This window comes from Girardinichthys multiradiatus, chromosome X (assembly GCF_021462225.1).
Source record: "Girardinichthys multiradiatus isolate DD_20200921_A chromosome X, DD_fGirMul_XY1, whole genome shotgun sequence".
Classification (NCBI taxonomy): Eukaryota; Metazoa; Chordata; class Actinopteri; order Cyprinodontiformes; family Goodeidae; genus Girardinichthys; species Girardinichthys multiradiatus.
The window spans coordinates 21427684-21444982 of record NC_061817.1 but is presented as its reverse complement, the minus strand read 5'-3'; the positions used below and the strand labels follow the sequence as shown (position 1 = coordinate 21444982).

General features: G+C 38.3%; 2 protein-coding genes across 3 annotated transcripts in view; one reads left to right on the top strand and one right to left on the bottom strand.

Annotated features, from left to right (window-relative positions):
• Positions 1–16888, bottom strand: part of LOC124862966 (protein kinase C alpha type-like) — a 159853-nt gene extending 142965 nt beyond the window's left edge. The window contains exons 1-2 of one of the 2 annotated variants that reach the window (XM_047357177.1): positions 16563–16888; positions 16421–16452 (exon numbers count right to left, since the gene is read on the bottom strand). In XM_047357177.1, coding sequence (XP_047213133.1) covers positions 16421–16452; positions 16563–16729 — 199 coding nt within the window. In that variant the 5' untranslated portion in view covers positions 16730–16888. The remainder of the gene's footprint in view (positions 1–16420; positions 16453–16562) is intronic. The other variant, XM_047357178.1, reaches the window with a different exon arrangement.
• On the top strand, positions 14753–16332 carry LOC124862967. The gene is made up of 4 exons (XM_047357179.1): positions 14753–14907; positions 14990–15036; positions 15103–16184; positions 16277–16332. The coding sequence occupies exons 1-3, from the start codon at positions 14885–14887 to the stop codon at positions 16134–16136; spliced, it is 1104 nt and encodes a 367-aa protein (XP_047213135.1). The 5' UTR covers positions 14753–14884; the 3' UTR covers positions 16137–16184; positions 16277–16332.
• Positions 16889–17299: the final 411 nt, after the last annotated feature.

The following is a 17299-nucleotide window of genomic DNA, read 5'->3' as shown; positions in this document are numbered from 1 at the left end:
TTTTGGAAACAACACAGATGAAATCACAGTGTTTCTTCCTCTCTGATATTGACTATGCATGCAGCACACTCACAGGTTAATTTGTTTTATTTTTTTGACAGAATCCCTCAAAGTGTGTTCTCTGACTCCTCTAGGACCGCTGTCTCTGAGGCCTTCACAACTGCTCTTTTGCTTTTGTGTTTTTAAAAGAGAGATTACGAGGGAACAGAATGTGTCATCACATTACATGGCATTGTGTCTCAGCAAAAACACACAGGCAGCTCCCTGACAATTAACTACCCACTCTCGGCTGAGTAATGCCGCCGCGCTTCCAAAGAGACCCCTTTTTAATGTCACCAGATGACACTGTGTTACACAAGCGCAACACTGTGACTCGGTCTGCTGAGACAGTCTGCTGAAAGGAAAATATTGGACTTTGTATGGTCAGCGCTGCGGTGATTCGAGGATGAATGGGTATGAAAATGAGCTGAAATTGTGTCCACTGAGGTTTTTTTAACGTCTGAGGTGTAATCTGCAAGTACTCCAGATCTGCTCTTATTCGGGGCTCGTTTGTCACTGTTTTAAGAGATTACAATGCATACACCCAGACAGGCTAACAATCGCATTGTCACAGCTACTGAGGAGCATTTTATTTGTGTAAATGGAAGCTGAGGAGGTGATGCTGGATCGTCATTTGGGGATTACCTAGAGGAACAGTTCTTAAAGGAGGAGTGTTTGCCTGGGACTATTGCTGGCAAATATTTGGCAGAGTGAGGGCCAAGGAATGTCACCATGGTAACGATGGCACACAGCAGAGGCAAAACTGGCGTAAGGAAAGTTAACACTAGCGACTGATGACGGAAAGAGAAAAATTATGCAGAGTTTGTCAGAAAGATGACCATTTATTTCTGGTAGGAAAAGAGAAGAAATTATTAAGGATACATCACAACCTCAGCAGCAAGAGGGGAACCAACCATTTTCCAGTCTGAATCAAATTAAGCATTATAGTGGCATATATTACCTTGCTGAGTGCATTTAAAGGACACATGTTCAGTCAGCCTGCACAGAACTGGACCTGTGCACACCAGTAGCATTTCAAAGGCAGTTCCTAATGCTTTCTGCAGGTTCTTCTAAGTTTTTCATAAGTTTTGTTTGGGTTTTTTTCACTTGCCATTTCTTCTTGTGCATGGCCATGACGGCATATCATGCAGTTTGTGGCTGACATATGAAGAATGTGGATAACAATCAAATATACGAAGATGAAACGAAAGATGTAGAGAAATCATGTCTTTAAGGAACAGGGAAAAAAATCCAGCAATGACCAGACACAGGAGCTGAGAGATACATTATCCATTGGTTAATCATCTACTGTGCAGAGAATTTTCAGCCAGTAGCTCTTTGAGATCCAAGTTGTTGGACATAAAGTACCATTTTATTACTGTAGATTGTGTTATTTTGTATTTCTGTTTCAGTCTGCTTATAATACTTCTAAATATCTAATTTAAAGTTGATTTGTTGCTAAATAAGGACACGTTTATTTCAGTAATTTGGTTCAAACAGTTCTAACTCATAGATTTATTACACACAGTGTAATTGTTTCCAATTGTTTGTTTCTGCTCATTTTAATGATTACATCTAACAGCTGATGAAAACTCCAAATTCAGTTTCACAGAAGATTTTCATATTATGTGCCACGGTTCTCAAAATGCACACATAAGTGGTAGATGTACACAAAATTAAACTAATATTTTAGAATCAGATGAATCTGAAATAAAGTTCAACCATTCTAAAAGGTTTCTTTTCTTTAGGTTTACTCTGCAGTATTTTGCAGAATGGTTTTAAAGTATCAAAATCATCACATAAAATAAGGGACCAGGGAAACGGGTGCAAAATTATTCCACAGTATTAAGCATTATGCAGTTTTATGTCCCAGGCGTTCAAACACTGCTAGAAAGATGTAGGTGAGGTATTTTATTTATCAGCATCAATTTCAAAGTATACATAAAAATCAACAAAAGAATGAACTCACGGTAGGAAAATTTAAGTTTTGGAAAGGCCAAGCCAGAGTCCAGAACTAATTCTGACAGAAAATATTTAGGGTTGTCTGAAGAAGGCTGTGGACAAGAGATGTCTTCACAATCTGATAGATCTGAAGAGTCTTTGCAAACTAGGCAAATATTACTATATTTAGATGGGGCATGCTGATACAGTCCTACCAAATGCCGAATTTAAATCCATTGTATTTCTTTATATTGGTTTAAGGGCTTGCACATACATACTAAGATGTTGCAGCTAGGTTTTTTTATATTTTTCCCCAAACATATTGATTTGTCTCACATTTAAAATATACAGAAATATGTCCTATTAATGCATCTGGGTTTAAGACCTCAGCAGAGTCAGGCTAATCGCCTCCACACGCACTAATGCAGTAATTCATGCAAAGGTGGCCTTGTTCAAGAATTAAATGTACAGTACATGGAGATACTTTAGTGTAGGCTGACATTTCTCTATTAAAATAATTTTTCCTATTTTTTATTAGCAGTAAGCCATAATTAACAACATTGACATAAGTAAATGGTTGACATTTATCACACTGTATATAATAGATTTTCCCTTTTTGAATAAAATTACTTAAATGAATTACCTTTTCAGCGATATTGTAGTTTAATAGCTGCACTTGTATGAAATACTTATCTAGTTGCCCACAAAATCATTCATCTAGACCTGACCTGAATCAATCATTCAGGTTAGGTCTAAGGCTATCCATCCATTGTCTATACGTGCTCATTCCTTGTCAGTGTGGAGGGAGGCTGGGCCATATCTTCAACAGTCAATGGGTGAGAGGTGGTGTAACCTGGACAGGTCTACAGTCCATCTAAGGGCAAAAAAAGCTGCAAAGAACTAACAACCATGCATTTAAACCTAACAAAAATTTTGAGATGCCAGTAAACCTAACATGCTTGTTTTTTGAACTGTGGGCAGAAGCAAGAGAACCTGGTAAGAACCCCCACAAATATACAGGGGAGAACAGGCAAACCGCATGCGGATCGACCCTGGCCGGGATTTAAACCCAATGCCTTATGCTGCAAGGCAACTATGGCATTGTGCAGCCGGCTCAGCAAACAACAATCATGATCCGAGCTGAAAATAAGCAAAACAAAATGTCCAATGGAAGAAAACCTACAGAAATACCGATCAAGATCATGGTGAAACATCAAAAGAAATTTGTCTAAATGGAAGAAAAATATAAAAAGCAATAGTAGCAAATCACAAGTAAATCTCATATCCTGTATGTATTCTACCAGGGATAACCATGAACAGATGGTTTCTGCAGCATCTAAATGCAATCTTGATGCCGATCTCTAATCAAGATTGGTGAAAAGCTTCTTTAATTGTCAAACCAAGAAAACAATTTACCTCCAGTCATGTCAATTGGGTATCTAGACTCATTCTGCATCATTTATCATTTATGGCAGTTAGGGCTATTTGAATTTTTCTGCATTATCTAATCTGTTAATGATCTCAATCTATGCAAGAAAGCACATCAATTCACCAGTACAAAATTAGTTAGGTTCATCTTGGGCTAAAACAACACGAATGGGCATGTATTTTGTGATTTTTGGACAGTGTGGTGTTTTGTTACATTCTGTCTTTGTTTTTTTTTACTACTGGCTGTGCAATCAATTGCCCCTAGGGGATAATAAAGATTCTAAAAAGATATATGAAAATAAAACAGTAACAAACATCCCAAAGGGAATGCCTGAAAAACCAGTAAAAAATGATGTCCTAACTAATAAGTTTTGTCATACTTTCTCTCTTCCAAACAGCCTGACACAAACATTACAACTTGTACAGTTGTACAAAACGTAAACCAAAAGCGACTTGTCAAAGTGATTTCAAACAAATGTGGAAGTTTGGTTTTCTTTATCATTTATTGAGTCAAGATTATTTTAGGCAAAATAAATAATTTGTTTTATAGACGTGTGCTGCACCATGTTTATCCAAACCTCCTCAATCCTCAGTCCTCTGCCCTACTGGAGAGTTTTAATGAGTGTTTTCTATGAAGCCCAGACTCTGGCAGCCTTTCTAAGGTGACACATAAGAAAGTCTCGTGTCGCTCTGTATTTTTGGGCGCCACCTGCCACATCCACTAAAATCCTGTTGGGTACACATTATGGAGGTTCTCTGATTTAATCTGACAAACCACCAGTTCAGCTTAGGGTAATTTTTTGTCAAGACAGCCTTCAAAATATGGCAGTCTGAGGAATATATGCGTATTTTTCAAATTCCATCATTAAATGATTTATTTCTAAATACCACCCAGGTTTTAATAGTTACTTTAACTAGATGAATACATAATTAAGAGAGATCAAGACCACCAGGGGGTAATCAAAGGGAGTGGATGAGCTCTTATAACATAAAACACTATCTGACATAGCCCAGACGAACTGTTGCCATGATAACAAAATGGAAATGTCCCACTTTGTTGCTACAGTAGCCGAGCGAGGAGTAGAAGGAAGGCAAATGCTGAGGGTGTGAAAGAGGGAGTGGGGGTAAAATAAGGAAGGGGGGAAACATAGAAACCAGAGAGAGACATTAAGTGTGGAGCTGCAGAATTAAACAAACTTATTACAGTTATACATTGCTTTGATTTACTTCTGGTTTATTTTGAGCAAGTCCATCCTCAGTGCTAAGACTGTTGATTTTTCCCAGTGCTTAAAGAGAATCTGAAATGACCAAAGAAGGATTTTAATGTCAATCAAAAATGCTTTTTTAATTTCAGAACAGTCTCATTAAACATTTCAAGTGCCCGGTCTGGGGTGTTTTTCCTCTAGCAATGCTGCATATCATTTAAAATACATAACATGATTTATTTGTTTGAATCGTTTCAGTATCTCTAAGATATTTGTGAGGATGCTAGTTCAATATCTCCTTTAACATATCACTTTCTTTCACCTCTTGAGCTTCTTTATTTGTGAATTAAAGCCTACATTAATAAAACAAATAGACATAATTTAACCAATACTATTATTTCATAGTAGAAATTATGCAAGTTTACCAGCTAAAGGAAACAATACTAATTAACATCCAGTCAGGTTTCTAAAAATGTACTCACCCTACAAAATTAATTTCTAATTAGGTTCTGACTAATTACAAGTTCATCAGTTAATTATTATGATAGATTTGTTATGATCCAACTATTCTGTTTTATTTGGACTTAAACTACTGCAGGCAGGATTTTTCAAGGTTTTATTTTTATAATCAAATAGAAGTGTACAAACAGGTCATAAGCAACAACATGACATTATGTATTCAAATTTATGAATCATCTTTCTAAAGATCCATTTAAAACCTACAAGCTCTGATCAATTCAAAGTTTTAAACCTGAAGGTATTAATGTGCACAATAAGTTTCAAAGAAACAGAGGCTCCTTTCTATCAAGACGGGGATGAATAAAGCTATACTGCTGTATGTGGCCTCCAAGCCAGCAGGGGGATCCAAAGAGCACTTGAACTTTAAAAAGTACAATAAATGCAATACAATAAATAAATAAATACAATAAATTTACTATAAAATTAATAAGCCGACACTGAAGTTTGAAAGTTTACAAAGCTTATATTTAAATGACTGTAAAATAATTACAATTTTCAAACAGCAAATTAAAGCAAATTGAATTACATTACAAGATAAAATCAAACTAAACTGAAAACATTATATTTATATTATATAGTGATATGGTTGATTTAATCACTCACTTAAAAATAAACCATGAAACCAAGAGTGTTAATTTCCCAACAAAACGGCTATTGTTGTGATGGGCTGCAAGAGTTTACCCCAAATAAAATTCTGCTTAGGACCCAAAACAATCTTGGGCAGGATCTATCCCAACAGACCGCTCTGTTGGGTCCTCCCAAGATGTAGAACTCTGATGGGTTAAAAAGGTGTAACGCTTGAATTTAGCATCAGCTTTGTTGCTAAGCTAACTATGGCAGGATTCAACCTAAATTCTTGTTCCTGACCATAAACTCTTTCAACCACAAGTCATACGTTAGTTTATTTTTACTTGTAATAAGTTGATATACTCATAAAATAACCCAGATCATCATGAGCCATACTGTTCTCTCCCGCACATGACAATTGAGAACAGCTAAATGTTGACGGAACCAACATCTTCAGTTACATTTTAGCTAAAATCTTTACGTAGTATTTTCTTTTTTACTAAAATAAGGTAGATAATGTTGTTTGAATTAAACCATTACTGAACAATACATTTACAAACATTATTAATAAAAAAAAATAAAAAATTATGGATAATATTTGGTATAAACCAAAATTCATTTTTATTGTGCATACTGAGTTATTAAAAACAATCTGGGATAATGAATTGTAACTCCCTGAATGGTGAGTTGAGTTTTTTTTTCTTTTGGCCAATTTTAATCAAGGTATCAGAAGCCTACAGAACACACTTCATAGAAAAGCTGATATTTCTATAAATTGATGATATCTAACTGATATCTCTATGAAAAACAACCCTCCTCATTAGGAAATCCAGACTATCTTTGTATTACAGTACAACAGAAGGGCTCTTCAAATCACTGCAACAGCTCTTATGAGCAGCAGCACCTGATGTAGTATGTTTATTGTTTAGGACTTCCTTTCAGGAGTTGCTCAGCTCTCGTTACAACACCTCTGCTCTTTGATTGGTTAATGAGGTGCACTGCTCCTTTCTCAGTGATTGGCTCCACACCTACACTGCCATTAGGGCTCGGTGACAATGTCTCATTGCAGACACATCAGCACACATGCACGCTAATGTCGCCCACAGTGTTGCAACATGTCCCAAGGAGAAGTGGAGCTACCTACACCGCATGCGCTCATCTGTGCAAGCGATACACAATAATTAACACCTAATGAGGTGCAGATAGTGTCGCTGGTTTGAAGCCGAGAGTAGGTATATAAATTGGTTTCAGAAAGGTGGGGCTGATTGTAACTAAATAGGTGTCTCCATAGAAGCACAGAGCTGCATGGAGACAGAAAACAATGGAGGGAAATAAGAGGACTGGTCTCCAATCACTAAATTACCTATGCTTGTGCAAAGCACTTTTTCAAAATCCTATGTGTTAACTGTATTAGTTAAAAATGTTTATGCAATGTATCAAATTAATCTCCATAAAATTAGATGTGAAAACCCAACACAAGGTAGTGGACAACTGTGAATCGGAAGGAAAATTGTATATTGTTTTCTAATGTTTTTACAAATTAAAATCTGAGACGTGTGGCATGTATTTGTATTAAGACCCCTTTCCACTGATACCCCTGAATAAAATCCAGTGCAACCAACTCCAATCACAATTCCCCTTATTAGTAATTAAAGTTCACCTGTGTGTGGTTTAATCTCAGTATAAATCCAGTTGTTGAAGCCATGAGAGGTTTGTTGGAGAACCACAGCGAACAAACATCTTGAACACCAAGAAACATGGCTTTTGAAAATCTCATGCAGCACTGTTCAATCCATCATCCACAAATGGTAACTCACTGCTAACCCACAAAGAAAGAGGACAGGAAAGGAGAACATTAATCAGAGACAGAGCCAATAGGCCCATGGTTACTCTGGAGAAGCTGCAGAGATCCACTGACAAAAAAATAATATTGCACATTCACTTGAACACGCAATCTTTAAAGTTAATCACGGTGGTGGCAGTATCATATTGTGGGATGCTTTAACGAGGGCAGGACAGCTGGTCAGAATTAATGGGAAGATGGATGGAGCTGAGGAAAAGCTATTAGAGGCTGCAAACACTTGAGACTGGAGCGCAGGTCAACTTTCCAACAGGAAGGCCACTCTATACAGCCAGATGGAATAGTTCAGATCCTTTAGGATATTTTTTAAAACACCCCCATAATTTAAAAATACCAGGTACATGTGGCAAATGGCTAGACTCTATGGACATGTGTTTAAAACTGGAAAAAAAACAATGTTTATTGAGCATAGACTTAGTGTTTTTGGTCTCCAGAAGGTAGGAATATCAGGTCTGCCCCTTGTGGCACAAGTTTGGATCTATTCAAATTTTTGCCTGACTTCATTGCACCACATTTAATGTTTACCAGACATAGACACAATATAAACCGCAGTTTCATCCTGCTCTCTTTTCTCTGCTCTGAGTAGTCACTGTTTGCTTCATCTCTGCCAAACCGTAGCATTAAGAAGCCAAAATGTGTAAGAGCCCGTATTTGACTTCATAATCTCTTCACCCTCACACTTCCACCCATACAACTGCAAAATCCTCCTGTTTATTTAGTCTTACACCTTTGCCTTCACCTCTATCTGCTTCTTTGCTTCCTTCCACACTCTCTACATTGTTACTCCTTCGTCCTCTTCTTCTTCCAACCGCCTCTCTCACCACCATCTCCTGACTTTATTGTGTCCAGACGCTGGACTCTCCTCCCGGCGATGGGTTCTCAACTCTCCAGATGGCACAGTCATTTTCCACAGAAGCTCAACTTCAAAAGCTAGGAAGGAGGATGAGAAGGAGGCAAGGGGAAAGAAGCCAAGCATCCAAGTGATCTATAGTGAAACACTCATTCACGCTCTTTGAGAGACCTGATGTGAAGTAGGAGGAGGTATATTTTTTAAATATGCTGATATAAACCGAATAGTCATGGAAAAACACTATTAATCAAAAATGTCACATTTTAGTCACAGCTTTTAAATTAAGAGTCCTAATGTGTAATGCCTGTCACCTCAGAAACTGCAGCATGACAGCCTCTTGTTTAGATGTGCACATTTTAATCTAACAAGCACAGTTATTTGGTATTTATTTAACATGAAACTTGAAAAAGAAAAAAGAAGAAAGACAAACAGAGAAATAGAAAAACGAAAGAAAATAGAAACTGATTCAATCACATTTGATGCGACAGTGCCAACTTATTTCTTTGAGGTAGGAATCCAAATTTTATTAATTTTGGTTAAAGATCATGTGTGACCTCATTTATGTCAGCTATTTCAATTAATTTGCAATTTTTCCAAAGACTATTTTATAACTTATACATTTAATTTCAGTTCAGAACCTATAGTGAACACATCTCTAAGCACAATAAGGATTTAAAGACACAAAACAAGGTGCAAGTGATAGAAAAAGCTAAAAAGCTGAAAAATAGCATGTGCTGTTGACATTTTTTATCGCGAAACTCTCGTATCTTGTTATCTATAGGTTTCTGACACATAACTTGTAGTTTTAAAATGTTACACCATGTCCTGCCTTACTGAGTCACAAAAAATATCACAGAGAAGCAGCAGACCTTTTCGTGCTAAACTGACTCCAGGAGGAAACTAGAGTTCCTGACATGCTCAATGAGAACATTCAAACTCCAGACAAAAGTGTCCAGCCAAGGCAGGATTTAAACCTAAAATCATCAAGCATCAAGGCAAAAGCACTAAACAATTATCCACCAAGCTACCCTGATATACGTACTGTGTACTATGTCAAATTCTAACAATATCAATTTGTCCATTACTAAGAAAACACCTCCCGAACGTTTTCTGGAGGCACCCCTGATTCAGTTAACATTTTAAAGTCTCTGGCTGTTGTGCTAGTGATTAGCGCAGCTAGCTGTAGCATCAGTCTCATTTTTAATCTCTACAGAATGTAGATTCTTACTTTTAATGCAAAACGTCCCCAATGGTTTCCAAAATTTACAAATCCTGCATGTTCACAGAGAGGTTGAAAGCTCAAAAGGATAAAACAAGTGTGGTTGGTGTACTTTGTTCAGCCTTTCTCCCTGTCTGAATAAATTGTAGTCTTGTCTTGTTGTAGAACATAATGTTCTTTCTAAAAGGCTTTATACATTTCTTGTCTTTGTGTGACTTTATTTCTATACACCATGCCAATACTGAAATAGGTTTTTTTCAGTATCACCCTCCACACCTAAGATTTCTTGATTGAACTGTCGATTTCCCGGTGCATCTTTAGAATTCATTTATGAGGAGTGAGGAAAACCTTTTTTTTGTACCATCAGTCACAGCTTTGAATTTGAAAATACCCAAGAAAGCAGTGAACTATGCATGAGAAACATTTCGCAAGTCCTCATTGTTGCAAACAAATGTGAACAATTCAGATACCTGCAACCTTTCAAACTTCATTTATAACAAACTTTAAATTTTAATTAGTTCCACCGGTTTCCATTAAAGAATTACAAATACCACAAACTGGGGATCAAATTGGCTTGTTAAATCATATAAACAAAAATGTTGTCAGCAACAAAATGTTGTCAGAAACAAATGTTTCTTTTTTTTGACACAATAACCGCATGAGCCACAAAAAAACATGTTCGAATAAAGAACACTGAGGACCGAGAATGGAAATTAAAAAACACACGTGGGCAAAGCTAAAAAGAGTAGTTGTGACGTCTAAATATTATTAGTGCGTAGTATATAACTCAGCATGTCCATATGACAGGATGTGTCACTGATGCTGATTCTCCACAGCAGCTCGTGCCACAGCCAAAGGGCAACTGTATACCAAAGTCCTGTACAATACGGATTAAATATTTCTGACAATTCAAGAAAAACAACTAAATGTGAGCTTAATGATCAAAAATATCTGCCTCCCATTATTTTTAAAAATGTTTATTTATTTGTAATTCATCCTAAACAAGGAAAAAGATGCATGTAAAAAACAAGAAGGTAGAGCAGCCACTGCTTGGGGGACTGCAGGAACTCTGTCCTCAACCAACACAATTCCCTTCGGTCATAAAAATGTTTTTTCTGTGACGTAGACCTGCTGTAACAGCGGTGCGCAACTTACAGCAGAGCAGTAGAGGTAGGTAAACAGAGGAGAATAAGAAAAAAAACACATGCTCCCAGGTTTTTCAATGCACAGCAGAAAACTAGAGGCAGATCTTCATCTGCCCATGCACACTGCCACCCTCATCAACATCACTATAACAACCAGTGTTGCTGAGAAATAAGTATTTAGCTTCTTCAAAAATTTGTTTTAATGGGAGTGGACTAGTTTCAGTAAGCGTTAATATGAAGAGTCAGTAGTAAACGTTTACAGGTGCATCTAAAAAACAGATCATAAAAACAGGTATTTCTGGTGATATTTAATAAAGGGAATTCAATTCAAAAAGTTACATTCTCATATAATATACAGTACACAGAGATTTTTCAAAACCTCAGAACTAAAGAAGCTGCCTGTTCAACAAGTGTTGTACCCAAGCATATTAATGGAAAGATGAGTCGAAGAAAAAACTATGGTAGAAAAAAATCACATGCATTGCAGCGCTAAGAGGACTTTGAATCAGAGCAAATTGGAGAGTTTGGTGGAGATTCACCATAATCTGCCGCTAGAGTCAAAGTTTCAAGACCTACCGCACACAGACCTGTCCAGGACAGGGGTTCCCAAAGTAGGGGTCGGGCCCCCCCATAGGGTTGTGAGACACCAAGTATGATTTTCAGAATCATCATAATATGACCCCTGAGTTGTATGGAGGACCAAAAGGAACAAGATTCCATTAACATATCATGAAATAAATGTGAATGTCCCATTAAATAAACACGTGTACAATGAAATAATAAAATGTACCATTTACTTATCTAATACATTATTGAAGAATTACATATAGAGTTGCATTGTGAAATGCACAATTAAATAATGTCCCATTAAAAAATTAAATACAGCTTCTAAATTATGAAATTATAATAGTTAAATGTCAATTAAAATAATAACTTAATATGAAAATATATATACTGTATACTACAGGTCCTTCTCAAAATATTAGCATATTGTGATAAAGTTCATTATTTTCCATAATGTAATGATGAAAATTTAACATTCATATATTTTAGATTCATTGCACACTAACTGAAATATTTCAGGTCTTTTATTGTCTTAATACGGATGATTTTGGCATACAGCTCATGAAAACCCAAAATTCCTATCTCACAAAATTAGCATATCATTAAAAGGGTCTCTAAACGAGCTATGAACCTAATCATCTGAATCAACGAGTTAACTCTAAACACCTGCAAAAGATTCCTGAGGCCTTTAAAACTCCCAGCCTGGTTCATCACTCAAAACCCCAATCATGGGTAAGACTGCCGACCTGACTGCTGTCCAGAAGGCCACTATTGACACCCTCAAGCAAGAGGGTAAGACACAGAAAGACATTTCTGAACGAATAGGCTGTTCCCAGAGTGCTGTATCAAGGCACCTCAGTGGGAAGTCTGTGGGAAGGAAAAAGTGTGGCAGAAAACGCTGCACAACGAGAAGAGGTGACCGGACCCTGAGGAAGATTGTGGAGAAGGGCCGATTCCAGACCTTGGGGGACCTGCGGAAGCAGTGGACTGAGTCTGGAGTAGAAACATCCAGAGCCACCGTGCACAGGCGTGTGCAGGAAATGGGCTACAGGTGCCGCATTCCCCAGGTCAAGACACTTTTGAACCAGAAACAGCGGCAGAAGCGCCTGACCTGGGCTACAGAGAAGCAGCACTGGACTGTTGCGCAGTGGTCCAAAGTACTTTTTTCGGATGAAAGCAAATTCTGCATGTCATTCGGAAATCAAGGTGCCAGAGTCTGGAGGAAGACTGGGGAGAAGGAAATGCCAAAATGCCAGAAGTCCAGTGTCAAGTACCCACAGTCAGTGATGGTCTGGGGTGCCGTGTCAGCTGCTGGTGTTGGTCCACTGTGTTTTATCAAGGGCAGGGTCAATGCAGCTAGCTATCAGGAGATTTTGGAGCACTTCATGCTTCCATCTGCTGAAAAGCTTTATGGAGATGAAGATTTCATTTTTCAGCACGACCTGGCACCTGCTCACAGTGCCAAAACCACTGGTAAATGGTTTACTGACCATGGTATCACTGTGCTCAATTGGCCTGCCAACTCTCCTGACCTGAACCCCATAGAGAATCTGTGGGATATTGTGAAGAGAACATTGAGAGACTCAAGACCCAACACTCTGGATGAGCTAAAGGCCGCTATCGAAGCATCCTGGGCCTCCATAAGACATCAGCAGTGCCACGGGCTGATTGCCTCCATGCCACGCCGCATTGAAGCAGTCATTTCTGCAAAAGGATTCCCGACCAAGTATTGAGTGCATAACTGTACATGATTATTTGACGGTTGATGTTTTTTGTATTAAAAACACTTTTCTTTTATTGGTCGGATGAAATATACTAATTTTGTGAGATAGGAATTTTGGGTTTTCATGAGCTGTATGCCAAAATCATCCATATTAAGACAATAAAAGACCTGAAATATTTCAGTTAGTGTGCAATGAATCTAAAATATATTAATGTTAAATTTTCATCATGACATTATGGAAAATAATGAACTTTATCACAATATGCTAATATTTTGAGAAGGACCTGTATATACAGAGTGAAATAAATAAATGTAGTTTTAGGGGTTGCCAGGTCACCAGTAGGGGGTCGGCGGTTTCTGGCACTGTTATTTTGGGGGTCACAGAATGAAATGTTTGGGAACCCCTGATCTAGGACACATTCTTTGTGTTAGGTCACTTCTGAACCAGCATCAACATCAAAAGTGTCTTATCTGAGCTAAGGTGAAGAAGGACTGGACTGTTGCTAAGTCATCCAAACTCGTCCTTTCAGATGAAAGTAAATTTTGGATTTTATTTGGAAATCAAAGTCCCAGAGTTTGAAGGAAGAGTGGAGAGGCACATAATCCAAGCTGCTTAAGGTACAGTGTGAAATTTCCACAATCAGTGATGATTTAATGAGTCATGTCTTCTGCTGGCATTGGTCCACTGTATTTTATCAAGTCCAACATCCAGGTAGTGGCCTGTCACTCTGCATTGATGCAGTAATTCATGCCAAAGGAGCCCCTGGCAAGTACTGAGAGCGTACGATGTGCAGTACAGTACATACTTTCAGTAGGCCATTAAAAATCCCTTTTTATTAACATAGGTTAGCATTAGAAAAATATAACTTTGTTGGTATTGAAGCTGTATATTATATAATTATATATAATATACTTATATATAAACACTGAACTACATTACTTTTTAGTGATGTTCCAAATTATTGAGATGCAGCTACAAACAAATCTCTCAGGCATGTCTTCTAATATCCAATAACAATATTGTCTCTTCCCTCTTAATGGTTCTATGGAGTTTGCCAACAAATACAGTTTATTATTTATCTACTTTATGTGAGATTAGAGAATATCAGGCCCTCACTATGTGTGTGTTTTTAAAGCAAATCATGTTTTGTGCATGCAGTCTACAAGAACAGGAAAAGAATTCAAGAGCACAAGCCATATGTGCATGCACAAGAATTGCTTTTGCATAAACACTTCTACAGCAACAACCTTTTGTAACATCAAGGAAGGCTTTTGAACATATTGTCAAAGCATAATGTTATAATATTTAAAAGATAAATAAGATCCATTTGGAAGTAAGACGCTGAGTGGATATTGTGGCATTTAATCCAAGCCATACAGCTCTTCGCTGCAGCATCAGTGTGCAATGCGACCAAGGAGTGGTTACTTTGGAGCAAAAATATTAGGACAGACGTGGGAGCATTTTGCATGTAAAGGATAAAATCGATTATGTATTGAATGCAAAGTATCCCGCCAGTCAGCATTTCTATTTAAAGTACTTTTATAGTGTCAGTGTGAGGTCAGGTGCAAAGTTTACATGGGTGGATGGCTCTCACATTGAGTCAGAGGGCGGTGCTGCTCAGCTGCCACACCTCTAAACAATAAGCACTAATTGTTCAATGAGCTGCAGCTGGAAGTGGCCGTTGTGAGCAACAAGCTGGGTAGTGTATATAAAATGGAGACAGGCTATTATAAACTACAGGACAGAGTTTTCTCTAGTCCACAGCTAATCTGCTTTGCAGCATTATCTGGGATGCACTTGGTGCTGTTTGCAGTCAAAAGTCATGGTCCCTGGACTGCTTTTGTGGTATGTTTCATTGTTTATGTTGTTTTCTTTTTTTTAATGAGCCCAAGTAAAGTTTGCCTATGTTACTGTTTACCTCTTGCAGGGTTGTCTGGATTTCTTTACTGTTGGGTAGCAGTGTCCACACAGATGGTAAGCTTTTACTCCACCTTGCTGTAACTTTATTTGCACAATTTATTTATTTTTATTTTTTTGCAGTGACCCAGTATCGACAAATTCATGACCGTATGAACCTTGTGGAAGCAAAAGACTTCACAGACTCCCTGTCCTATGATGAAGGGGAGCTGAGTGACAAGCAATCCAAAGTAGTAAACAAGGAATACAAAAAGTCTTCAGTAACTCAGCCACTGAAACTGTATTCAGTTGACCAAACTCTGGTTGATAAGCATCATGGTAATGTGGAGAGAATTGTTAATGGTGCTTCTAGACGATGGGAGTCCAATAACTTTGAGCCAATCACATTTCCTTTGAAACCTGTCAGCCAGATGGACCAATTTCAACCCAAGCCAGTTTATGAGTCTCAGTTAACACCTTCAGTAGTTTATGGAAACGGAAGGCCTGTCCAGTCCACCCATTTGGGTGTGTCACCATCTAATGTTGAGTCTTGGCAGCTTGTCCTTCCTAGCAGTGAAGGGGCAGGTGAACCAGTTACTGGTCCTTTCTACCAGCAGCAAAACTCTGTCTCCAGTGAGAGTGCAGGTGACTCAACTAAAGCTGCCAGTCCTGGGGTTTTAGGATTTCCAGACAATGATCCTTTCTCCTACGAGGGCTCTAATATGGTAGAATTCTCAACTGGTAAAATCCCCACTCAAAAGCAACCATCTCTGCAATATCCACCAGCAATTCCTAAGGATTCTCAAAGTGAATCTTGGACTCAACCAGAATGGTTTGGGCAGGGTAATGAAATTGACAGCTCATTTGACTTTAATCTACCAATTTGGGATCCTTTTAAAGGACAAGTACCCTCTTACTACCCAAGTTGGCATGAGTTTCCTTATGCCTGGGGCTACCAGCCAGACATCTCAATAGGCTACAAAAATGTCTTGACTCCTAGGCCTCGCTCTCTTCCTGCAAAAGCACCCGAACCACCCAGAGTTCTGCCACCTCGTCAAAGATTCATCGTTCAGTCAAAGAACGGCTACCAGCGACGAAGGCTTGTAAAATCCAAAACCACTTACACACCAGACTACATAGTGCCAAAGGGGAAATATGGCAAGAGAGTCAGTCTCTAGAACTGTGCAGGACCCCCTTGCTCCTCTAAAATTCTGAGGAATGCCAAGGTATGTCATTTTGTGCTGGTCAAGTGCTACTGTATGCAGGTCTTTTGTGCACCAGAATAATTGTCCAAATGTCTTCATATTTCTGTTTGCAGAATGACCTGTATCTGAGGATTCTTTATGCAAGCAATAAAACTTTTTCAAGTGTTAAGTCTCTTTCAGTGTACTTGAATGTATCTTGCTACAGTGGGCTATAAAGCATGTAAACTAGATTTGAAGAGTACTGCAATGTACGTTACCTTGGCATTGAAATCCTTGTTTCCCAAATCCCCTACAACAAAAGATTAAAGTTAAAGCTTACTCTGTAACAGATTAACATTGAAATGCACAAGCTTCGTTTATGTAGTAAAACGCTAAATCCTGCAGTAAAAAAATGCTCACCATATGAAATCTGTACAGTGGCTGCAGAACGTCGGTTGCTTGAAAAACCTCGCAGTAAACTTGTGGTTCTTCACTTCATGTACATTTTTCTGTCGCAAAGCTCCTTTGCGGGCGAATCTGTTTCCAACCCCCGCCGAGTCACTGTAATGTAGAAGATGCTCTGCCATTGCGAGGCGTCAATAAAGTTAAGCCACAACTTTACTAGTCCCGACGGCTGTCGGTGATGCTCCTGACGTGTGGCGGTGTCCTCTGCTGCGCTTCAGCTGAGCGCTCCTCTTTCAAAGTGACGCTGGAGAGGAGTAGCCTGCTTTTACGTAGCTGACGTGGGAATATTTTACGTCATTTACACATGAAATTGGCCTTTCTCGTAGCATTATTTGAACGTGACGCCACATCAATGGAGCTGTTGCCTATTATGATGCATTCAAACGGGAGGAAAGCTTTAACTGTAAAGTGACACATCCGATTGGGTAGAAAATTACAGTTTACGGTCATAACGCACCCTAAACGTTTCTGCAAATTTCATTTTCTTACACATTAAACTCGTTTTCTCGCTGTGTACATTAATTTGTGGCTGGGTTTTCAGAAAGTACTGTTTGCTTAATTGTGGGGAAGGAAGTGGCATTCCTACATTTACCACAGATGACTCTAAGGCCTGGAAAAACGTTTATATTCTGAATTAAAATGTACAAGATGCTCTAAAAGGCGACGTCTCCCAATTTTGATAAACTCAACTG

What these genes read in the sequence shown, in the direction of transcription:
- LOC124862967 (XM_047357179.1), top strand. Translation starts at nt 14,885, where the DNA reads ATGGTCCCTGGACTGCTTTTGTG. An exon ending in GTCCCTGGACTGCTTTTGTG is followed by an intron (nt 14,908 to 14,989) that starts GTATGTTTCATT and finishes TACCTCTTGCAG; the next exon opens with GGTTGTCTGGATTTCTTTAC. An exon ending in TAGCAGTGTCCACACAGATG is followed by an intron (nt 15,037 to 15,102) that starts GTAAGCTTTTAC and finishes ATTTTTTTGCAG; the next exon opens with TGACCCAGTATCGACAAATT.